The sequence below is a fragment of the Alosa sapidissima genome, chromosome 19, assembly GCF_018492685.1.
Source record: "Alosa sapidissima isolate fAloSap1 chromosome 19, fAloSap1.pri, whole genome shotgun sequence".
NCBI classification, from domain to species: Eukaryota; Metazoa; Chordata; class Actinopteri; order Clupeiformes; family Clupeidae; genus Alosa; species Alosa sapidissima.
The window spans coordinates 20,795,751-20,818,291 of NC_055975.1; the positions used below are offsets into that span (position 1 = coordinate 20,795,751).

A 22,541-nucleotide genomic window follows, 5' to 3' on the forward strand; every position below is an offset into this window, starting at 1 on the left:
GACAAAGCATCTATGTCAAGTGACTGTCAAGTGTTCTTTTGTCTTCACTTGTTATTCTATGTTACTTTATGAGCTGACAAGGGTTGAACCCAAAGGTGTGACAATGAGGAAGTGAAATTCAAACCCTTACAAATAGAGTACTTTCAGTGACGCTCTTCTCCAAGACCTTATGGGCACTTCAAGCTGAGTCACTACATTCAAGATCATGTTTCCAATGATAAGTACAAATGATAAGCAGAAGTCTAAGGCTTTGTGGAGAATTCCATGAAATTGTGTCACAGCACTTTGTGTACATATAATTCTGTGGTCGAACTAAGATGTGGTGGACATTTTGTTTGGTCCCATGAGAAGTTGGTGGGTTGTGAGCAGGGTTGTAGTGGAGGCTAAACGCAAGTAAACAAAGATTATCCACCTCTGAAATTTCAGAAATAGAGTTTATCCACCTCTTGTTAGAGTTTATCCACCTCTCAAAAAAGTTTATTCGCCAATTGCAACTTTTAACATAAAAAAATCACACTGCATTATCCATATTCACAATATGTACACTCATCAACACTCTAGGAAGCATTTAACACCACTGGTATTGTTATAAAGATTGGACAATAACCTCCACCATCATCAAACATGTTCAAAATACCTTTTTAAAAAATCCGATACTGCATGGCGCAGTCCACCTTACCGTGATCACAGAATTCATAGTTTACCAACCTCTTATTTTACCACTACACCCCTGGTTGTGAGAGAGCAAACTTGGGTGCATTGTACTTCTTTGCAGACAAAACAAAAGCAGTTAACATTCCTGAAGAGTGTGGATGGGAGAGACTTCTAAAACAAAAAATGGTTATTATACTTGTATTTGCGTAACAGCTGAGAAGTTGACATTTAGCTGTGTATGCATGTGTGAGCGACATCAAGTGTGACTGGGTGAGTGTGTGTTTGAGTGTCAGTGTGTGTGTGCATATCATGCACATAGGTGGGTGTGTGATTTGGATGTTTGCAAAGTGCTTACCACATTACTTTTATAGAAATAGTATTGACATGTGTGTGTGTGCGTGTGTCTGTGTGTGTGTGTGTGTGTGTGTGTGTGTGTAGTGTGTGTGTGTGCATGTGTGTGTGTGTGTGTGTGTGTAAGTGAAAGTACAAAGACAATGTGACAGGCAACTGTGTTTCGCAATACAGGTTTTCCTAGTAACAAAAAAAGAATTGTTGGCAGTTATGATGAACCAAAATGGCTGTTGAGTGGAATAAATGTAACAGGCTATTCTGGCGTCCCCTCAGCAAGTACACACAGCTTTGTTTGTGATATCGAGCGGTTTCTGCTTTAAATGTCACAGCGGCTAAAGCTGATTTGCTGCAGATACGCAGCGAAGCTAATGGGTAAGTCTATCAGGACTGTGTGAGCTAAATGGGTGTTGAGTGTGTGTTTATGAGAGGGGGGGGGACAGAGTGTTTAAAAGACTGTGATAGTGTTTGTGCTTGTGTGTGTGTGTGTGTGTGTGGATGTGTGTTAGTGTGGGTGTGTTTATGTGTTTATGTGTTTGTGTGTGTGTGTGTGTGAGAGAGAGAGAGAGAGAGAGAGAGGAGTGTGTGTTTCTGTGTGTGTGTGTGTGTGTGTGTGTGTGTGTGTGTGTGTGTGTGCGCGTGTGTGTTTTGTGATATTTATGTGCATGTGTCAAAAAGAAACATCAATAGAGAATCCATGTGTATGAGTGGCAATTTTTATGTGAGAGTGTATATGTTTATATTCTTATCTGAAACGGTAAAATGTGCGTGGGCATATCATGGACTGTGTGTGTGTCAATGTGTGGGCGTGGGATTGTGTGCAAATGTCAAACTGCATGCCAATGTTTGCTTTTTTGTTGTTGTTGTTGTTCTTCATATTTTTCCATTTGTTGCCTATTGTCTCAGCACAATGGAAAAAGACCAACATGGGAGTCAACTACGAGGTCCAATCAATAGCCAAAGGTGTTCAAGCCTTTTCTAAAACAGTCAGATGGACACAATTAGATACAGAACAGCATTCTAGACAGACGAAGCTCTAATTGTTTAAAACACGGTGACAGCTACAGACCATCTATGGTCGTAGCCGAAGATGTAGCGGACTGCAGGCATTCTCCACAGCTAAGCAGAGGCCAAAATCACAAGCAGACGTTAAACAGATCACATAACTGATAGAAACGAAGGCTAAATGCTTCAGACAATTAATAACCTCTTGTTCAAGCAAGCATCATTGCACAATATGGACAGAATGCAGCTGCTCAGTATGGAGCTGTGTTTATCACTTTTAGGTATACTTTTGGCTGGTGTCAAAGACTGTGATACAGCAATCTTGTGAAAATATTTGATGTACGAATGTTGTCTTTGAATTCAGGTGATATCTCCAGGTATATTTGTCAACTATAAAGTGTAAAGTAATAGGCCCCTATATTTATAGTGTAAAAACTATAAGGCAGACAAGCATGTGACCAAAAATTGCGGAAGAAACATATTTCCACTACTGAACAAATTATTACATGAATGCATAACCACCAGATCACTACAACTACGGCTTGTTGCAACCACTGGAAAAGAAAGAATGCACAAATAAATGTGGCTTTTCCACTAGAGTTGCATTGTCAGGTCTCGTTCTCAGTTTTGGTTCCATGACCGACTGAGAGAAATGGAAGGCTGACCAGGCTAGTGGAAAATACCCTCCTCCCCTTGCTAACTAGGCTATATGTGTGTGGTCTGTGCTGCTAGCCACAACACACCATATAAAACTGGGCTCTGGTCACACACAATATAGCCTGCATTCTCACCAATTTCCTCATATGTGACAGCTTATTTAATGTTGATTATATGCTTCATCTAATGTCACACAACCTGCATGAAAATGTAATAACATACATGTAATATAGATGTTATTTATTACAACTACAACTTCATTTAAGATTATCCGTTTATAAGTGCTATGCACTCTGAACAATGTTGTATAATAACTGTCCAAGTCCAGTTTCTAAAGAAATGGACCTCTAGTCCAGGCCTAGTAATGGAGTTGTTGTGAGTGGTGAAATTCAACAACTCTAGATCAGTGCCGTAGTTTTTTTGAGATTAGTTTGTTTGACGGGAGACAAAATGTCTTGTCATATAAAAATTGCCATGTTTGGAACAGCATCTCTCTGAAGTGAGCTCCAAGGCTGGGATTTTCTGATGGCTTGAGATACTGTCTATAATGTTTTCAAAGTACCAGAAAGACCAACAACCTGCATGCCTGAATATGCAAGGGCACATTTAAAGCATTTGTGGCAAAATAGAAATGGCCTTCACTGGAATATTCTAAACTAAAGGTTAAAGAAGACCAGTTAAAATGTATGTTCGGTTCAGTCACTTGAAAGAAAAACAAATCACAATTCTTTGCCGTTGTTGGTGTAAGCCATTTATCGCCTATTAGAGCATTTGTCGCAGATAATATCATATGCAAATCTTGTATTACCGTGGCCACATTCAGGCCGAGGAAAGCTGTCGTCTGTTTCATGTGGACAAAACTGAATTATAAGTGTGATATTGCTTTACCAGCATAGCCTATCATTACACTGTAATGCAATTAATTAAAAATCAATAAGAAATCAATTCGTTTCTTTTTTCTGCATTATAGTGACCAAAAATATCTGAATCTGTCCATGCAAACAGCATTGCAAGCAATCCTAATCAAAACAGGCCTGCAAAGATATAGCTATTTGGTTCACATTCATCAACATGACTAGAACCAATTAGGCTACAACAAAAACAAGTTGCAACTGTAATTATGTAATAATGTTACACTGTTATGCCACATAATGGGACCTATTTTCAATATGCGTTTAAAATGTCAAAAGAAACTTACTTCTCCCGAGTCCACCAGTTGCTCTAGGGTGACGATTCCTTTGCTCTTTGTCTCATTGTCACTTAGAATGTCATCCTCCGATTCTTCAAACACTGTCGAAGAACCCGTCGATGAGATAGACGAGTTTGATAGTTTGCGTCGTAGCGTCCCATTTACCTCACCCCATTCCTCTAGTTTCATCTCCCGCGGACATGCATCGCCTTCGGGGGTTATGGTCACCTGGGGAACTCGACAGGTCCCCCGCGCTGTCAGCCCGTCACCTCCGCAAAACTCTGCTTGCCCACTTGTTGAGCCAGTTTGTTCCGCCATATGTAACAGTTCATCACAAATCTCTGTCGCTTTCAAGTTTGCCTTGCGCTCCCTGGTTGACCCGTCGCAAATCCCAGACCTGGAAAGCCCTACCTCCCTCAAGGACCTCCGCCTTTCCTTCGGCATTGGCAAGGACGCTTGTAAACCAAAGTAGCAGTAGAAATACCTCGAGTGTTGCCAGAATATTTGGGCTATTCTAAACGCGTCACGGTAATTCGTTCCATTTAGAGTTCATGGTGTAGGTCTACTATATAACTTGCAATATTTATTTTGCAAGATTGCGACTTTTTAATCTATTTTTCAGTCCCTTCCGAGTTGGTTCGACTCACTGCTGAAGCTGTTTAGATAACCTGGTTATGGGGAATCCCTCTCACCCATAGGCGCGACAGCGTCAACGCGGTTTGGTTTAGATCTCAAGGTTATCTTCCGCATTTGAATTTTCCCCCCTTCTCTTCCTGACTACATTACCATGTGTTTGGTACGTGCTGTTGTAGTTTTCATTTCCTCATTCAGTACCCTACTGTTCTCCTGCATTAGGCTACCCAACGTTTCCCCTGTTGCTGATAAAAACTAGTTGGCTAGGCTATTTAAAAAAAAAAGAATATTTCCCATAAATTCTGCCCTACTCGAAGAACACTCTCCATCAGTGTATTCTGTATTTCTGTTAAACTGAATTTGCTATGCCAGGGCTACAACCGTCAACGTGAAATGCAAGGTTTGCATTGCATTCTCAGATCTATTTTGCGTCGTCTAGGGTAGGCTTTACACGTTTCTATAAACTCTGATTCATTCTAAGTAGACAACATTTTTATTGCACGTCAAATTAATTATTTTGTGACCGTAACGACACTGTGAAATGTACAGTGAAGTGACGATATGACATTTTGGTTTGCAAGACTCCACTGAGAACGTTGTGTTTCGACCCAGTGCACTAGATGGCAGTAAAGTTGTTGTCCGCTGGGGTGCGTGGGTCTTGCAAACGATAGAAGAAGTTGCAGCGTCTCGCATTATGTGATTGATACTAAGGGGTTGTGTAATTTTCTAACCTAACCTGTTACGACATTTGTTTGTAACTTCTGTTATTTTAGCAAGCGTACAACTTTATCATTTCAAAATGTTCGCTGTCAGGAGGGCTCTGTGTTTCAGTTTTAAATTGGCAAGGGTACCGCGACGTGGATGCGCGGGTGCCATTCCAGTGGACGATATAGTGAATGGTCTCACAGATGACCAAATACAGGTAAATTTGCGTTGGCGTCAACATTGCCCGATAAACAACGGATCGAGTCTATTCATAGCAGGTGTTAAACCTTGTTAATGTTAACTAATGCTCAATTTCTTCCACTACTGGAGGAGAGAAAGCTCACATTAGTTAGCTTGCTGATTGCTAACTTGTTAGCTCACCAGTCGAGTGTGACATAACAGTGCACAAAGCAACGAAGACATGATACAAAGTTATAGCCTATATATATTGCTGATGTCAATAGTTGCTTTTTGGATGGCGGTGTAGCCAGTAGACGATTATCGAATTTAACTTCTCCGAACGGCAAGAGATCTATGAAGTTGCTGTCAAGTGTAAACAATTTGACCTTGTGTAAAATGTCATGAATAATGAATCGAAAATGTGCCTGACACTCCGCAGGAAGGGATAAAACAGTCATGCACTGTGATCAGCTGTTCAAGGAAAATTTCACGATGGCTATGGGTTTGGACAAGACATCACTTAGCACCATAGGGGTCATCCGAGGATCATAGTTTCAAGAAAGGGGTGGGGGGCATGGAAACCTTTTTGATTGGGTGGGATTTTTCATGACGATGTTGACCATTTAGCATATTTCAGCGTGATGAGCTGCATATTGAGATAAAGTAGATCTTTCCAGTTGAAACGTGTATTGACTCCTGATCAATGTTTTGTGTGTGTGTGTGTGTGTGTTATTTAGTTGCGGCAGTCAGTCCAGAGATTCTGCGCAGAGAAACTGGCCCCCTATGCAGACGAAATTGACAAAACCAATGAGTTCAAAGGAATTAGGGTACGCACCACCTCTGTTTGGAAACCAGTTTTATTTTTTTCATATTTATATGCACATATTATCAGGTTAAAATGTCTTTAAAGAGATGAAGAGGCTTCCCTGTTTCAGACAACTTACTCTGTCCAAGCGAAAAATTGCATTCAAATGCTGCCTACTAACCAGTTATTGTGGAAGACTAGTGAAATGCATATTTAGTGACTGTAGACATAGTCATCCTTATCCTAGATTAATTATGAATCAAGATGAAAGACCAATAATTGAAATAACATTTTGCATATTACTTTTTAAATAGCAATATTGGAAGGAAATGGGAGACATGGGACTCCTTGGGATAACTGCTCCTGGTAAAAACTGATTTCTTCTTTCCTTGCATGAAGATGTAGGATGTAGAAGTATTCTTTGTTTGCTATGTAAATGCTGATAGTTGTTGGCATCACAGCACTACTGTATTTCAAAACTTCCTAAATACTTTATTCTTCCACCTTCCTCCTCAAATAAGCTAGCATCAAACTATTTCAGCGTTGAACTTGATTCAACTTTCAAAGCGTAACAAGAGCATAGACTGTGTAACTTAGGAACGCGATAGAGCTTCTTTTGGATTATTATGGATATATTATGATATATTATTTGGATATATTATCTGGTCGTCCAAAAGAAAGACCTTAAGGTTGTGAGTTTTATCTCAGGGGCTGCCACCATTGTGCCAGTGAACAAGACACTTACTGTACGTACACACCGCCGCCGACTTGAGCTTCCAAAGATTCAGGAAGTCATTCATTTTCAATGGAAGCCGGCTTCTCTCAGCTGCCAGAAGCAGCAAATCCGTCGGCGACGCGTTTTGGGCGACTTGAGCGTCAAGCAGAAAGTTGAAAGTCAGTCAACTTTATGGTAATGAGCTATGACGCGGTTCAGCGACCAACTACCAGCAACCAATCGAATAGAGTAAAGTATTAAGATAGCATTTTACTTTCGATCATGTTCTGTCACGTCAGAGCGGCCAAAGCTTCCCTATACTTTTTTGACAAGCGTCCTTGACAGGGCGACCAGAGCTTCTTTGGAAGCTCAAGTTGGCGGCGGTGTGTACGTACAGTTAGTCTTGAGTTACTCAAGAGGAGCTCTTAATACTATATGTTGCTCTGGTTCAGAGCATCATCTCAATGACAAATAATATAATGTATTTATTTGTGCGGTAATGGTTATGGGAGGTGTAATTACACCATGCTGTTGTGGTTGCAGTGGAGGTTGGTGGCTCAGGATTGGGCTACCTGGATCATGTGATTGTGATGGAGGAGATGTCACGGGTTTCTGCAGCCATTGCTCTCAGCTATGGTGCCCATTCAAACCTCTGTGTTAATCAGCTGGTGCGCCACGCCAACCCAGCGCAAGCGGAAAAATACATGCCCAAGGTGAGGGATACACACACACACACACACACACACACACAACAAAGATGTTGAAAGACCTGAATATTTGTTTGGGAACCCATAGATTCCTTATTAAAGGTGCAGAAGGCTGTGTTGTCATAATAAGAATAGTTAGACTAAATAAGGCAAAAAGTAATTCTGAATAGAAGAGTGTGTTTTATATTCACGTACATTCTAAGCATCTTGATTATGTATTTGGGGCACTGCATTGTGTTGCACAGCAGTGTGCCGTTTGTGCTGTACGATGCAAGAAAAGTGGATCTGATTTAGAAGAGCAGCGTTTCCCAGCCATTCAGCTTCCAGTATCGGATGTGTCTGAAAGGAAAATGGATGAGGCTGAAGTGGACTTGATTAGAAAATGATAGCTGGCGAAGGACCGGATGTGTGATTTTGAGTCCACAAGCCGAAGTGAGTCCGCTGGTAGGTGGACCTTGGAGCTTGGACCTTGTCAGGCCCAGAGCTGTTTCGGAGCCAGTTGCTATAGTGACGGTTTAGTAAGCAGAGCAGATCAGATCATGATGTTCTTATGTGAAATCCCCATAATTCCATTTCAGAAGCAGACAGCTGTCATTCCTCATGAACTGCAGGCTACATTCTGGCACAATGTTTTCAAAGACATTGTGAGCCTGTTAGGTTGTTTATACAATGCTGCAGTTATGCAAAAAGTAGATGTATATTTCAGCTTGGTCAAGTTAGCACTTCTGCATTGGTTGGAGCACATTACAAATACTGAAATCAGGCATTTTATTGTATCAGTTATTAATTGTATTTATCACTGAGTGACATACGGTGGCTATTAGCAGATGGTATCTGGATGTACAGATGTGAACTCTGACTGAGCCTAGCATGGCGTTTTTTTAGTCACTAAGCCTATTATGAGACCCTTTGCATGGGTCAGATCAAATGTCACATAAGCGCATAGCCGGCCATGTGTAGCACATTCAGACTTAGGTTCTTCATCGAGTGGCTTGGTTGTGGCATCAGTTGTTCTGTACTTGTGTCATTCTGTTTCTCCAGCTGATGACCGGAGAACACATCGGGGCCTTGGCCATGAGCGAACCCAATGCAGGCTCAGATGTGGTCTCAATGAAACTGAAGGCCGAGAAAAAAGGTACGTCTCTGCTCTCTACTCACATACTGTATGTAGCTTTAAACTGTATTGACTTGTCTTCTCAGAGAGCTCGAGGAGGCCCCCTGTACAACAGACAGCCAAACCACACTACTGACTGGTTTGTGGTCTTGGTCTTTGATTGTGTCAAAACCCTTAAGCGCACAAACAAGGCTTTGAAGTCATCTCACAGTGTCCTTGGCCACAGACATCTCTTGCAGTCATGATTTCAAATCATTGATCCCTCCTTGTATGTCTTGGTACCTTCTAGGTGACTACTACATTCTAAATGGCAATAAGTTCTGGATCACTAACGGGCCCGATGCAGATGTTCTCATCGTGTATGCCAAGACAGAACCCTCGGCAGCAGCCCGCGGCATCACAGCTTTCATCATAGAGAAGGTATGCAGTAGCATTGCTCGACAACAAAGCCCGTCTGCAACTCTCAATCTCGCATGCTCTTCAGTGCAGCTTCAGGGCTAGTCCACACGTACCAAACCGATCTTTTTTTCCTCCGTCTTCCCTGGAACCGTATCAAGAATATTTGCGTCCAAACGGATCCGTCTCAACACGACTTAACACGTTACCTCATATCCCAGGCCTATAGGTGGCACTGTTTGTTACAGAAATTGACCAAAGCTTGCACGCTGTAGGCTATACAAACAGACAGAATAGGCTATGACTATGGCTACGACGAAAATGGCTAGTGCAAGGAAACCAGAATTGCTTGTGTGGACTGACAGTGAACTGTCAACTGTAGTCAACTGTAAAACTAATAAACTTCATTTTTACGGTTTGTGAAGGGTACAGTCTCGTCCTTTTTTTGGCTAACGCAGGTACAAATAATCTCCTTTACTTTGGTTGTAGGATAGTCCGCGATTCACATTAGTTTTGTCTTATCACCGCAAGTGATAGGCTACTAAACGCTAGGCATACCCAAGTTCTAGGCTATTCCGTCTCCACATTTATAATATTGCTATAATACCTTCGTTAGTAACAGTGGATACTTTTGCCTGCATCAAATCGCGCATTCGCATTTAGCGCGCATTAGGCTTAACATGAGTTCTAAGCGTCTTTGTATGCTCATATCTGACTTCACTAGACTATGAATGCATTTATTTATGTTGTAAGACAGGTAAAATAAATCAATGACTCATCAATGATTTATCCTACTGAGTGTAATCGTAGGTAATGTCATGTATGAAAACTAGTATTGTTAGGTAATACTATAAGTGTCAAGTCCAGGGCAGCTGAGGTGTGGCGATGACATCATCAATACGCAAGTATGCAGTTTCACCGTCCAAACGAACTCACAAGGGCTACGGTTTCAGATTTTTCCACCCTGGGACCAGGTTTCAAAAAAGTGCAGGTTCGGCCAGTGCGTTTACAGGATTCGTTTGGACAATCGGCCAAGACGAAACAAAACCGGTGCGTTTAACCCAAAAAGCGTCTCCATGTGGAGGGGGCTCAGTGTCAAATGAAGTCTGAAGCCGTGTTGTAGGGGGTTATGTGTTTTTGCCTCTGGGCAACCCAGATGTTATATAGCATGCCATGAGAAAAACTCTTGTGCCCTTACCCCTGTAGGGTATGCCAGGGTTCAGCACGGCACAGAAGCTGGACAAGCTGGGCATGCGAGGTTCCAACACGTGTGAGCTTATTTTCGAGGACTGCAAAGTTCCTGGTAAGTGTGTGAGTGTGAGAGAGAGAGAGACACACACACTTCGGCCATTCGTGAATTCGAGGCAATGTCATACATGGTACACTGAATGCACATATGCTATGCTAAATATGCAAGGGAAAGAAAGTACAAGTAAAAGAAGTTAACATGCAGTTTACTCTATGTCATAATAATACTAATTTCAACAATGATGTAATGCCCAAAATATTATAGTTATTTTCAGCGTTGCCATCTACCATTGATAACAGAAAAAATACTGACTTCAGTGCAGTCTGTGGTTATATACAAAAGCTCATCTGTGGTGCTCTTGGGATGTCTGTTTGGAAATCAGTTTTAATAGAATGACCAGACAGATCTGCCCAAGCAGCTAGCAACTTCAAATGCACTCTCAGAGTTGTGTAGATCTCAGGCTACACTGTACTACTGAAATAGCCTTTTGGTCTAGAATCACTTATCTTTATTGAATAAAATGTGGTTGATGAACACTTGTTTGTGTGTTGTAGAGGCAAATCTCCTGGGCCCTCTGAACAAAGGTGTGTACGTCTTGATGAGTGGCTTGGATTTAGAAAGGCTGGTACTGGCAGCTGGACCTATTGGGTAAGTTGTAGAAGGAACACAGATTGTGGGGAGATTTTTCTGAAATTCCTGACTTAAGTCTGCAACCGTGATGTACGCGCATCATCTTCACTAGAGATTATACTGGTGTGTAGCTTTTTACAAAAATTAAAATGTTCTCAAAAAAATATAGAAAGAAATATGGTTTAAACAAGATGCATTTTGCCATGATGAGTTTTTAAAGTTCTGTTTTTTTAACTGTCTGCTGTTTGAATGTCTCCAGCATCATGCAGGCGGTGCTAGACCATGCTATTCCATACCTCCACGTGCGGACAGCCTTCGGACAGAAAATCGGCGAATTTCAGGTGAGAATCCTATAAATGTTGTTTGACCATAATCTTTTTTTAAAGGAAATCTGCCAGTCGGCTATTCTGTTGAAATCATACTTTCAGATTTAGGAATTTAAATGTGGGACAGCAAAGAAGGCTTATTATTATACGGATTCAACTCATCAGTTTCTATGTAGTAAACTGTGTGTAGGTTTAACAGTAATGGTATCCTGCTTGGTTCTGTGTGTCAGCTGATGCAAGGCAAGATGGCGGACATGTACACACGGCTTAGCTCCTGTCGGCAGTACGTCTACAATGTGGCTCGTGCTTGTGATAGAGGCCACTACAGCGCTAAGGTAACCCATCCAAACCTCCTCTTCTTTTGTTGCTAATTTCACCTTTTGTTTTATCTTTAATTTCCTGTCAAACCTTTTAGATGTATTCTTAGGGTGAGCCCAGTTTACTAACCATGTCTTTGAGATGTCGTAGACACTGCTGATAAGCTTTGTTGTTGTTGTTGTTGTTGTTATGGTTGACGTTGACATTAATGTTATTGTTGTTGTTGGTATTGTAGGACTGTGCAGGGGTCATCCTATACTGTGCAGAGAATGCCACACAAGTTGCCTTGGATGGGATTCAGTGCTTAGGTGAGTGTTCGCTAAATATTCACTGCCTCTCATGTAATCAGTCTCTCTCCCTCTTTTCATCTCTGTTAAAGGCACACTATGCAGGTTTTTTAGCTTAATATACTAGTTTTTTAGCTTAATTTACCTTTTAGCTTCAGAGTCATTGGAATGGTTATATGACTTTTTTCGGGGTGAATGGTGGCCGTCTCGCTTCCCCTTGCAACTGTGGGCCGGCGGGCCGACGGCCTCAGTGTCAGGAAGTATAACGAGTGTAACGAATTGCTTTACTGCATTCAAATACACATACACGCCAGGCACCGGCTAGAAAAAGGTAGCGATGGAGTTTCTTAGACATTCGTCATGACAAAATCAGAGAAAACAGTAAGAAAATTGCCAATACTGCATAGTTTACCTTTAAATGCAGGCCTCTTCAATACTGTCATAGAAATTATTTTCAGTGCACTAGACACAATGGCAATGCCAAGTCACCATTATATGTTGTCATCCTCAATTTAAACACATGCCGCTATTATTGAAGATCTAGGGGTGCAAGAACCGTAAGAACCCAAGAAAAGCAGTGTCCAAAAAAGTTAGCATCTCACCTACAGTTCGTCTTTTGGAAATGTATCATAATGCCTTAATTTAAAAAAAATGCTTGGTTTTATTATGACCGCCGCGCAGCGAAGCGGCGGTCATATAGGTTTAGTCAGATTTTTTTTTTTTTTTTTTTTTTTTTTTTTTTCTTTTTCGCATGCCCAAATTTCCGTCAATGAGTCCCGGGACACTGAAAGACCGGGGTACACGGAACTTGGTGGGCATGTAACCCCACATGGATAGCATGGAACCATCGTTTTTCGTTTTGATCTGTAGCCCCCCCGCTGGACTGGACCCCCCGAAAGGAGGGTAGGGCAGACACAGTTTTCTGTGAATATCTCGAAAACCGTAGGGTTTAGGAGGACCATTTTTTTTTTGTATGTTGATCTCAAGGGGCCATGTCAACCCATTCCATAACCACTCATTTCATGTATAGCGCCACCTAGTTAAACACAAAAAAGTAAAAATGAGGTGTTGTAATTGAAGGTATCTGTGACCTAACATAGTCAAAACTGCACGAAATTGGAAGTGTAGGATCATTATGACACCCTCTGTATGCACGCCAAGTTTCGTGGAATTCCGTTCATGGGGGGCCACACAATAAATTAATTTATGTTACTATACACCAACTGGCCTGTAGGTGGCCGGAGACAGTTTTCTGTGAATATCTCGAGAACCGTAGGGCCTAGGAGGTCCACCTTTTTTATGTATGTTGGTCTTAAGGGGGCATGTCAACCCATCCCATTACCACTTATTTCATGTATAGCGCCACCTAGTTAAAAATTAAAAAGCAAAAAATGTGGTGTTTTCATCTCAATATCTCTGGCTGACAAGGTCAAAACTGCACGAAATTAAAAGTGTAGGATCATTATGACACCCTCTGAATGCATGCCAAGTTTTGTGTACTTTCGTTCATGGGGGGCCTTACAATAAAATAATTTATGTGTACATTTAGTGACGTACACCAACAAGGATTCCCGGGACACTGAAAGACCGGGGTACACAAAACTTGGTGGGCATGTACCCCCACATGGATAGCATGGAACCGTCATTTTTCGTTTTCATCTGCAGCCCCCCCGCTGGACTGGACCCCCCGAAAGGAGGGTAGGGCAGACACAGTTCTCTGTGAATCTTTTATGGTATGTTGGTCTCAAGGGTCCACATCAACCTGGCTCATAATCACTCATTTGTGATTTGCCCCCCCCCCCCCCCGGTAAAAAATGAAAATCAGTAGGATTAAAAGAAAGCCAAAATAAATATTCATCATCATCATCATGGCTGCATTTTCAGTATTGGCGAGAAGTAGTCGTTTGTCCACTAGATGGCGCATCGTTGCAGTGAGACGTAATTTTGTTGGAAGTTAAAAGTGGGTTGGAAAAAACAATGGACTCTTCATACAAGGACTGTAATTTACCGCAGCGAACATCTAATAAGGATAGGACGATGTTCACATGAAGTGTAATTCCCATTTCTTCTTGAAGCCGAAATAAATCTGAGGATGTTTATCGGACATGCTTGGTTTTTACTGCAGGTACGTTAATCTTGTAATATCAATAAGGACCTAGGTAATGTTACCGTTAGCGTTGGTTGAGTGATTGAGGCATTTGATTTATTGCATTTGTAGAAAACTATACATGCGGTTATACCAAGCAAATGTATAGCAGCACTGTTTGTATCTTTCGACTGTCATTTATTGCACGTGCTACAAAATCATTCTGTGCAATGGAAGATTTACCAACGTTACACCGGTCTGATACAGTTTTGCCTATACATGTGTGAGACTGAGACGCCTGTTTATTTTGTTTTAAGTGCGTGCAGGGTGTGAGAGGGGAATCGATGTGCTTTGATTACAGCTTGGTAGTTGTAGTCTGTGAAATTAAAAAGCACGTGTGTGTGAAGTATCCAAACAATGACACCTTCATTTCATTATGGCTGCTTTAGCAAAACACCTTAAGCTACTGTGTAGTGGGTCCCATTTAGAAGTGGCTACTTCATTCGCGCTTTCCTTGACTTATGGAGCTGCGTGAATGTTATTACAACTTTTCGCCACGATATGACAGTTTAAGTCCGCTTGATACTGTAAGGCGTAAGCCATTGGTTTCCAAAGGAGATTTTATTTGTGTCGCCAGCATAGCCTATTGACAATTTATGTTGTAAATAGGCCTACCTTATAATCCTACCTGTAGCTTAGGGAAGCTTTCTATTAGGATCTAGTTTGTTAGTTACCGTTTTGTCATAACTCCCTGATGCATTTTTGCATTTAGAATAGCCAGAGCGTGTATATCTCAATCGGAAAATTAAACAATATCGGGTGCCTATGGACTAGGCTGGGTGAACCCAGCCTGATCTGCCCGCTATTTATTTTTTGATTTCTTAAAAGATTGAGCTTGGTCTGATGAAAGCCAGACTAGCCATGGACCTCAGTTAAACAATGCAAGGGAACATGAATCAGCCTATATTTGCACTAACAATAACGGACAAAAGCTCTTCAACTTTGGCCCGTTAAAATGTGTATGAACAGTCTAGCGACGCATTTCATCAAGGCCCATTTGGACATGTCAGTTATTTGCACCACTGGTTAGATGTAAAACAGCATTTCGTTTCAGACTAGGCTACTGTTACTTAATTTGTGCATTAACAATAACGTTTCAGACTACTGTTACTTAATTTGTGCATTGACAATAAAGTATTACATGAACTAAAGATGACTAAAATCTTATGTAGAAGAAGAAACATTCACAAAAAATCCATCCATCCAAAAATGACCTTTGTTTTTGATAGCTGTTGAAAACGGCATGGAACTGACAGATGTTTTTGTTTAAAAATACATAAAAAATAAATAAATAAATAAATAAATAACATTATGCTGATACCTTTTGCTTTTCCCAAATACAATGTAGCCTACAGGTGTAAGTGACCTTTCATCAATCCAGTTGCAATGGATGAACTGTGATGAACTGCCCTACTTGAGATTGTTTAGAGATTTTAAAGGTTTTATAACAATTCTACATCTTCTTTGGCTATTCTACAATCTATTCACCTTTTCAGCACCAGTAGGGTACTTTCTGTGCAGCCGCACACACACACTCAGGCATGCCAAACAAGCATACACAAAAGTTTCAAGAGTGGGGGATGGAGTAAAATATGGAGACAAATTGAAGTGTGATTTATTTTCGCGGAACGGATGTACAGGACTGAGCGGCGGTCATATTTTGTACCGCTATGCGGTACATCTAGTTTCAGTTAGCCTAATAGCTGGTTTGATTTGCATTGAGAGATGATCTTATGAAAAGTACCCCATGCCAATCTGCCTCTATGGGAATTTAACATAGGGGTGTGTATACGTATGCCCCCTGTATTTTAAGGAAGAACATTTATTTATTTACGATACATTATTCATCCACAAAGGAAATCGGTGTACTTAAAGGTTGGATTTTTTCCTTCATTTTTAAATTAAGGCATTAAGATCAATTTCCAAAAGATGATTTTTTTTTATTCCTCTTTTTAGTCAACTTAAGCATGGGTGTGTAAACTTTGTAACGTGGTACCTGGTTGCCATCAAAGAATGAACATATCTGACTACCAGAAGCAAGTTTGCAATGTGAAAATGTTCTTGCTAGCCTATAAACTATTAGCCATACAGATATCTAGTCAGAGAGAACATTTACATTTCTTTTGGCTTTCTTGGCTTTAGTTCAGTTTAGTTCTTCCTGTTTGCCATGTGGTGGACCATGTGGTGACCCAAAAATACTCCAGTAACCACCTCCAAAAACAGCGTACTGCTAATGTTGTTTTCGATTTTCAACATGAGCTTGGTGAAATTATTTCAGTTTGTGTATCAGTAGGCTATGCTGTGAACATTTTAAGCACATTTGAATAGTACCATGATAATACCGTGATCATTTTGGTCACTGTAATCATAATGTTTCATTTTCATACCATGACATCTCTAATCCACTGAGTGTGTTTGCCAACCCCAGAAGTGTTAAGAGTCAGCATTTCTTTGATTCTCCTACCTTCTTCTACCCATCTTCTGATTTTTTGGAAAGTTTGATTTTTGTCACATTAGTTTGGCAAACCAATGTTTAGTTAAGGAACCATATGTACACGTCACATTAGACTTCACCCGTATCTAAATGAATCTAGTAAATGTGAATCTTAGTTTGAGCAGAGTGTGATGCAGATGTGAGCACATGAAAAGGAAGTACTCAACAAGCTGCACTGGTCACAGCAGTATAAGACAAATTATAGGAATAGATCTAGCTTTATTAGTAGTTCATAAACTAACATTAATGAGCAATAAAAATGATGTATGTAATAAAATGATTGCTATATTACTTCTATATGCTACCCATACAACAATTCCATTAAATATTTACTAGGACGGAAAAATCTACCCTTATTACCTATCTAAACCCTCAAGCATTGGTCTAGTACAATCCTATGACTTTATAGTAATTTGAATGCCTCATTAGACAATGCAAATGTAGGACTGGGATATCCTGATTAATATTTGAATGTCTGGCAATAATGTGCAAACTGAATTATTTGCCATTCCAGTGCAGTTTTTATTGTTATCATTAATATTCAGGGTAATAATGACAACGACAATCATGATTTGTCTACAAATCAAGAATATCTCAGTCGTTAAAATCCTAAAGCTCTCGTTTACAAAACCAAAATGAATTTCCTTGCACACGTTCATCTCACATTAATATGTGGGGAAACTGTTCAAATGCTGTTGTATTTGCTGTTAATCCTGCTTTTATCCCAAACAGTTATTTTTTTACTTTGACGGCAGACACTGTCTTGGCTGTGTCAACACACTGTATTGATTTTCTATATTGTTGCTGCTGCTGCTGATGCACTCCTGTGTTCTCAGGTGGGAATGGGTACATCAACGACTACCCCTTGGGTCGCTTCCTGAGAGACGCAAAGCTCTACGAGATCGGAGCAGGCACCAGCGAAGTCCGTCGTCTCATCATCGGCCGATCCTTCAACGCCATGTTCAAATAGGCGATCCTGGAAATCGCCGGAAGCCTCCAAATTACAATCAACCACTGTAATACTAAATAAACTCTCACCAGAGCCTTACACAGCTGATCATATAGAACAGAAATCAAGGACAAGGGAAATGGAGGAAAGCGCGAGAGGACACATCTGATATTTAGATGCTTTTCTGAACGCACAATGGTAATAGTATGTAGGACCTATCATTACAGGTGGAATGGGATCTGTTTTCTAGCTAGGAAACAAGTTCGAAGCTCATTGAGCTGTAATGGAAAATTCCATTTAAGAATGTCAATATTTGTCTAAGACTTTGCTCAGTTGCTCAGCTAGGGAACCAGTCGCGTAAACGCTTCCCAATCATTCTGTACTGGCATAAATTAAACATATTTAATATCCAGGCATCACATTTGTAGGCTTTGGGAATGGGAGGACATTCTCAACCCTGAATTGCACAGCATGCAGTTTGCTCAGTAGAAGGATGAATCCAGGTATTCTGGCGTTGCTGTGGTGATTGTTAGTTGTGTTTGATTGACCATACATTCTTCTGAATGGACTGTTTCTTTTCCCTCTTGCTAACAGAGAGAACTACAAAGTATGCACACAAGAGATTTCTATATTTCTTTCCTCCTAAATGCCATCTTTTGTAGTCACGTGGTCCATGGCCATGTAGAAAGAAAGAAGTTTAAGATGAGCTGTATGCATTTTTCAACCCTTTGTCCTTTATAGTTATTTTATACATTGCTGTGTGACTCATTTCATTAAATATGTCTCTCCATAACTGCTGTGCTTACTCACAAAGCTTTCCTCCATTGGTTGTTTAATGTCATCCCAGAAATCTCTGTAGTGAAGCTCATGGTCCTTTGTGTGATTTTGTCACAGACTCAAGGGAAATAATATACACAAAACATTGAATTGCCTTCATGAAAGTCAGAGATCTGCCTTACGTGTTCTATAAGTTGTTTTTTGCTTTTGTTTGTAAACACTGTAGCGATGTAGGATGCTTCTTTCTTTTTGGTGTAGAATAAAAAAAAAAAACTTAAATTTTCACAGCTGGGTTTGCAAGTGTCTTTCAAAATGTGCTTAAGGTGCATGCTTAAAATGTAGTTGTCTTTCGTGGAAATTGACATCTTTGACCTTTTTTTTAATGTGCTTGAACAGTTAATATTTGACTATTTGCATTTGACTAACAGCCAACTCTGTATTTAACAGAAACACCTCCCATGTTCAAATGAGTAAAGAATGGCTTAATAATTCATGAAATCACTACATCAAATACATACATGTCTCTTTGAGTTGATGGTTCTTTTGTCAGCTGGTAACTTGATTTTTTTGTCTTATAACAACACCGTATAATAAGTCTAATCTGGCTAGTGACATAAGCTCTTATTGCCATCTGGCGACGGCGCATGAGTCATCACTCAATGCAGCAGTTGTGAAAATGCACCGTTGTCAAGGTACGCTGACTAAGAACAACATGGCTCGTCTGGTAGTCCCTCAGGGAGAAAAGGAAAGAAAGAGCCCACAGTCACAGGGGCCAGTTTGTTCAAATGGAGTACATACAAACCTTTACAACGATCTGGCAAATGCTCAGTACATTAGAGTGACTGATGTGCTAGTTTTTTTTATTTATAGTCGGGTCTTTTCCCAGCTGTTTAGGGCGACGTGATTTCCTCACCATCATAGAGACGTATCTGGCCACCTGTCTCACGCTTGAAGGCAAGACACAGCTGTGCATTAAGATAAAGTGACTTAAACAAAGGACCTCTGTGTGGGATGGGGAAGAACAGTCGTGGTTGATCTACTGATGTTGCATAAGGACAGTCTAGTGTCAGTTTGCGCTTTATAGAAGTGTATGTGTGTGTGCCTACCTGTCTGTCTGCCTGTGTGAATGCATGCATTTCTGACTCATTCATAATAATATGCCTCTGCATTATTTCCATCATGTGTGTAGTGATGCGTGACTCACTTTAAATAATCACTGGTTTTCAGTTATATACCAACCTGCGTGGGAGAATGAATCACTCCATTTCAACGCTTACGGGAACAGCTGAGCAGCAAATGTACACATTTTTTATAATGTCCAACCGGCTGATTTCAGTAGAATCGAGTAGAGTTGACAGGATCGTCCATGTGGCTTAGGGGAGAGGTTGTTTAGCGGGTGTTTATTTTAGTTTGATTTAATCTCCTCCGTGGAGACTGGAGATATCACAGCATTTGTTTATTTGACTTCTTCAGTGTGTTCACATGCTGATGAGCGTCATGGCACATGAAGCCAAGTAAAAAAAAAAGCTCAGTGTACTCAATGATTACACTTATGTGCCCCACGTATTTGATCCCTGTCTGTTCTCTGTCTCTCTTGTTGTTTAGTCTGGGACCAGACTGGCCCTAGAGTCCGCAGCAGACAGTGTGTAGGCTGGAATGTGGTGTCCTGAAACTTCTCTTTGCTTGTCAGACGCCTGTGGCCCAGTCAGACAAACGGTCTGGCAGACAGTGTTAAATAATATATGGACACAAGCACAATATTTATCACACTGCCACCTAAACTTACTCATTTTCCAGTTGTATCATCCCAAACAATACGATCCACCAGTTTTTATACTGTTGTTCCTTGTGGTAATTATGTTATAACTGAAAGATTATGTTTATGAAAAGATTATGAAAAAAGTATGATTTAAAAAAAAAGGATGTTCCATAAAATAATTTTCATTATCCATGCCAACACAAAATCAAACAAAATTAAAAACCAAATTATGTTTACATCACAACATCTAAAAACTATGTGTACTAATCAGACTAAAACAGACAAACCGTAGTATTGTGAATGGCCGTCCAGTGAGTTGAAGTGGCATGATGTAGGATCAACGTACTGGGTACCCATTTAATGAAGAGGCTATCAAATCAGTCAAAAGATATTGAAATGAGCATGCTCCTACCCACGACAACAACGTTGTGAGACATTAGGGGGATTCGACTTCATGTAGCTGCCTGCAGCCGCCTTAAGATGACTGCATAACGTGATTATTTCTGAGATTTTCAAACCGGAATTGTGCATACTTCATGGTTAAAATCGTATCAGAATCTCAGAAATAATCACGTTATGAAGTCGGCTTAAGACGACTGCAGTCGGCTACATGAAGTCGAATCCCTTTATTGTAAGACATTGTACAATCAGCAAGGGTTTGAAGGCATTATTTGAAGGTAAATAACTACATTGTGCTGCTTTAAAGGGCTATGTGGCAACACTAAAGAGCAATGAAATCCTTGGAATCCAGACACAAAATCTAAATTTTGAATTTAGATCTCAATCTAGAATTTTTTCCCCATGAAATGCAAATAATACTCTTGACTTTGGGAGACAACATGTTCTGTATCATGTTCTTAGTATACAATTTAAAAAGAAACAACTCAAGTTATGTCAAAGTATAAAAAATACAATTATTTAGCATCCTGTAGGGGATGGCAGGTTTTAACAGGTTTACCATGAGGTAACACAGGGACCGATAGATAGTGTATTCTGCACAGTCAAGATGAAAATACTTAATCTCTCTTATTAACTGATTTTCCCTTTTCCCTTCTATTTCCTCCTACATCAGACAGGCAGAAGCTGTTTGCTGATGTTAATGTTCAGGGGAGGAATCCCACAGGGAATGAGGAACAAAATTGTGGAGGGAGCAAGTCGTTCTTCCCCAGTGGTGATGGAATATTCCAAAGGTCTGAACACACTCTGTCTTGTACCAACTGCAATGCAGAACTTATGTAGTTTGAAACAGGGTGACATCATTGTGTCTCACACACAAACACACATTTTTTAGATACGTACAATCAAGGATGTAGTGGAGGCTAAACGCAAGTTTATCCACCTCTGAAATTTCAGAAATAGAGTTTATCCACCTCTCAAAAGAGTTTATTCACCAATTGCAACTTTTAACATTCAACAATCAACACTGTATTATGCACATTCACAATATGTACACTCATCAACACTCTAGGACTTAAATACTACTGGTATTGTTATATAAACATTGGACAATAACCTCCACCATCATAAAACATGTTCTGAATGCCTTTTTAAAAAATCTGATACCGCATGGCGCAGCACCGAGATCACAGAATTCATAGTTTACCCACCTCCACTACATCTCTGCGTACGTGTCTTCTGTCTGGGAGTCCGGGTCAAGATGGGCAGCATAAGGAATTAAAAATAATATTTCATACATATAGGAACAAACAGGGATAGATAACACCAACTTACACTGGCAGATAACCGACACATAAACAATTTTTCAAATTAACTCCTCAAACATACAAAATACAAAAGTTATCCTGCAATTCTACTACATAAACAAATAAACTAAATTGAGACATGACATGAAATTTAAACTCCGCTGACATCCATCTATTTATTTGACATTGACATTCATTTATAGGTTGATATATTCAGTTCTTGAGGACTTTGTATACTGCTCCAGCTAATAGCCTTTTAACATGTAGGCTAGGTTGAGAGTGTAGCACTGTAGCTGCCTGACAGCTCTAGCTGTTGGCTGCAGCAACTCGAGCTAGGTAGAATTTTTTTTTACAGAGATCTGTTGCCGGAAATTCTCCTTTCAGTAACCAACACAAGTCTTCAAGTTCAAGTTTTCAAGTTTCACTTTATTTATCTACATTAGGTGGATAAACCAATTGTGAAAACACATATAAATTCCATGGCCCTTGGATCTGGAAATGGGATGTTTTAGATGTGTGAGATGCTTCCAGGGGCATACATTCTCCCTGACATCCATGTGGTGCTCTTGCCAACATAAATGTAATTTGTTTCAGTTTGTTTACTGTTAGGGGTACAGGAGTAGAGTGTGGTGAAGTGAAGCTTCAGAATAACGGCAAATAGCAACTTAGCAAATAGCTTTTACTGACAACTAGTGATGTTACCCGTGAACCCCCTGCTTCGAAGCGTGTATCGAAGACATGAACCAATTTGGAGTGAAGCTTTGTATCGGAGCTTGATTCGTTTTGTGATAATCA

General features: G+C 40.3%; 2 protein-coding genes across 3 annotated transcripts in view; one reads left to right on the plus strand and one right to left on the minus strand.

Annotated features, from left to right (window-relative positions):
• Positions 1-4,601, minus strand: part of itpka (inositol-trisphosphate 3-kinase A) — a 23,373-nt gene extending 18,772 nt beyond the window's left edge. The window contains exon 1 of the mRNA XM_042072133.1: positions 3,863-4,601. Within this exon, the coding sequence (XP_041928067.1) occupies positions 3,863-4,297 (435 nt within the window). The 5' untranslated portion in view covers positions 4,298-4,601. The remainder of the gene's footprint in view (positions 1-3,862) is intronic.
• Positions 1,228-18,452, plus strand: ivd (isovaleryl-CoA dehydrogenase). Of its 2 annotated transcripts, none has more exons than XM_042072135.1 (12): positions 1,228-1,377; positions 6,109-6,198; positions 6,491-6,542; positions 7,435-7,604; positions 8,640-8,733; positions 9,002-9,132; positions 10,315-10,411; positions 10,912-11,005; positions 11,247-11,328; positions 11,544-11,648; positions 11,867-11,939; positions 17,395-18,452. In XM_042072135.1, the coding sequence occupies exons 3-12, from the start codon at positions 6,506-6,508 to the stop codon at positions 17,526-17,528; spliced, it is 1,017 nt and encodes a 338-aa protein (XP_041928069.1). In that variant the 5' UTR covers positions 1,228-1,377; positions 6,109-6,198; positions 6,491-6,505; the 3' UTR covers positions 17,529-18,452. The 2 variants fall into 2 exon arrangements, with proteins under 2 accessions (XP_041928069.1, XP_041928068.1); XM_042072134.1 differs by lacking the exon at positions 1,228-1,377 and adding an exon at positions 5,123-5,408.
• The last annotated feature ends 4,089 nt before the right edge of the window (positions 18,453-22,541 follow it).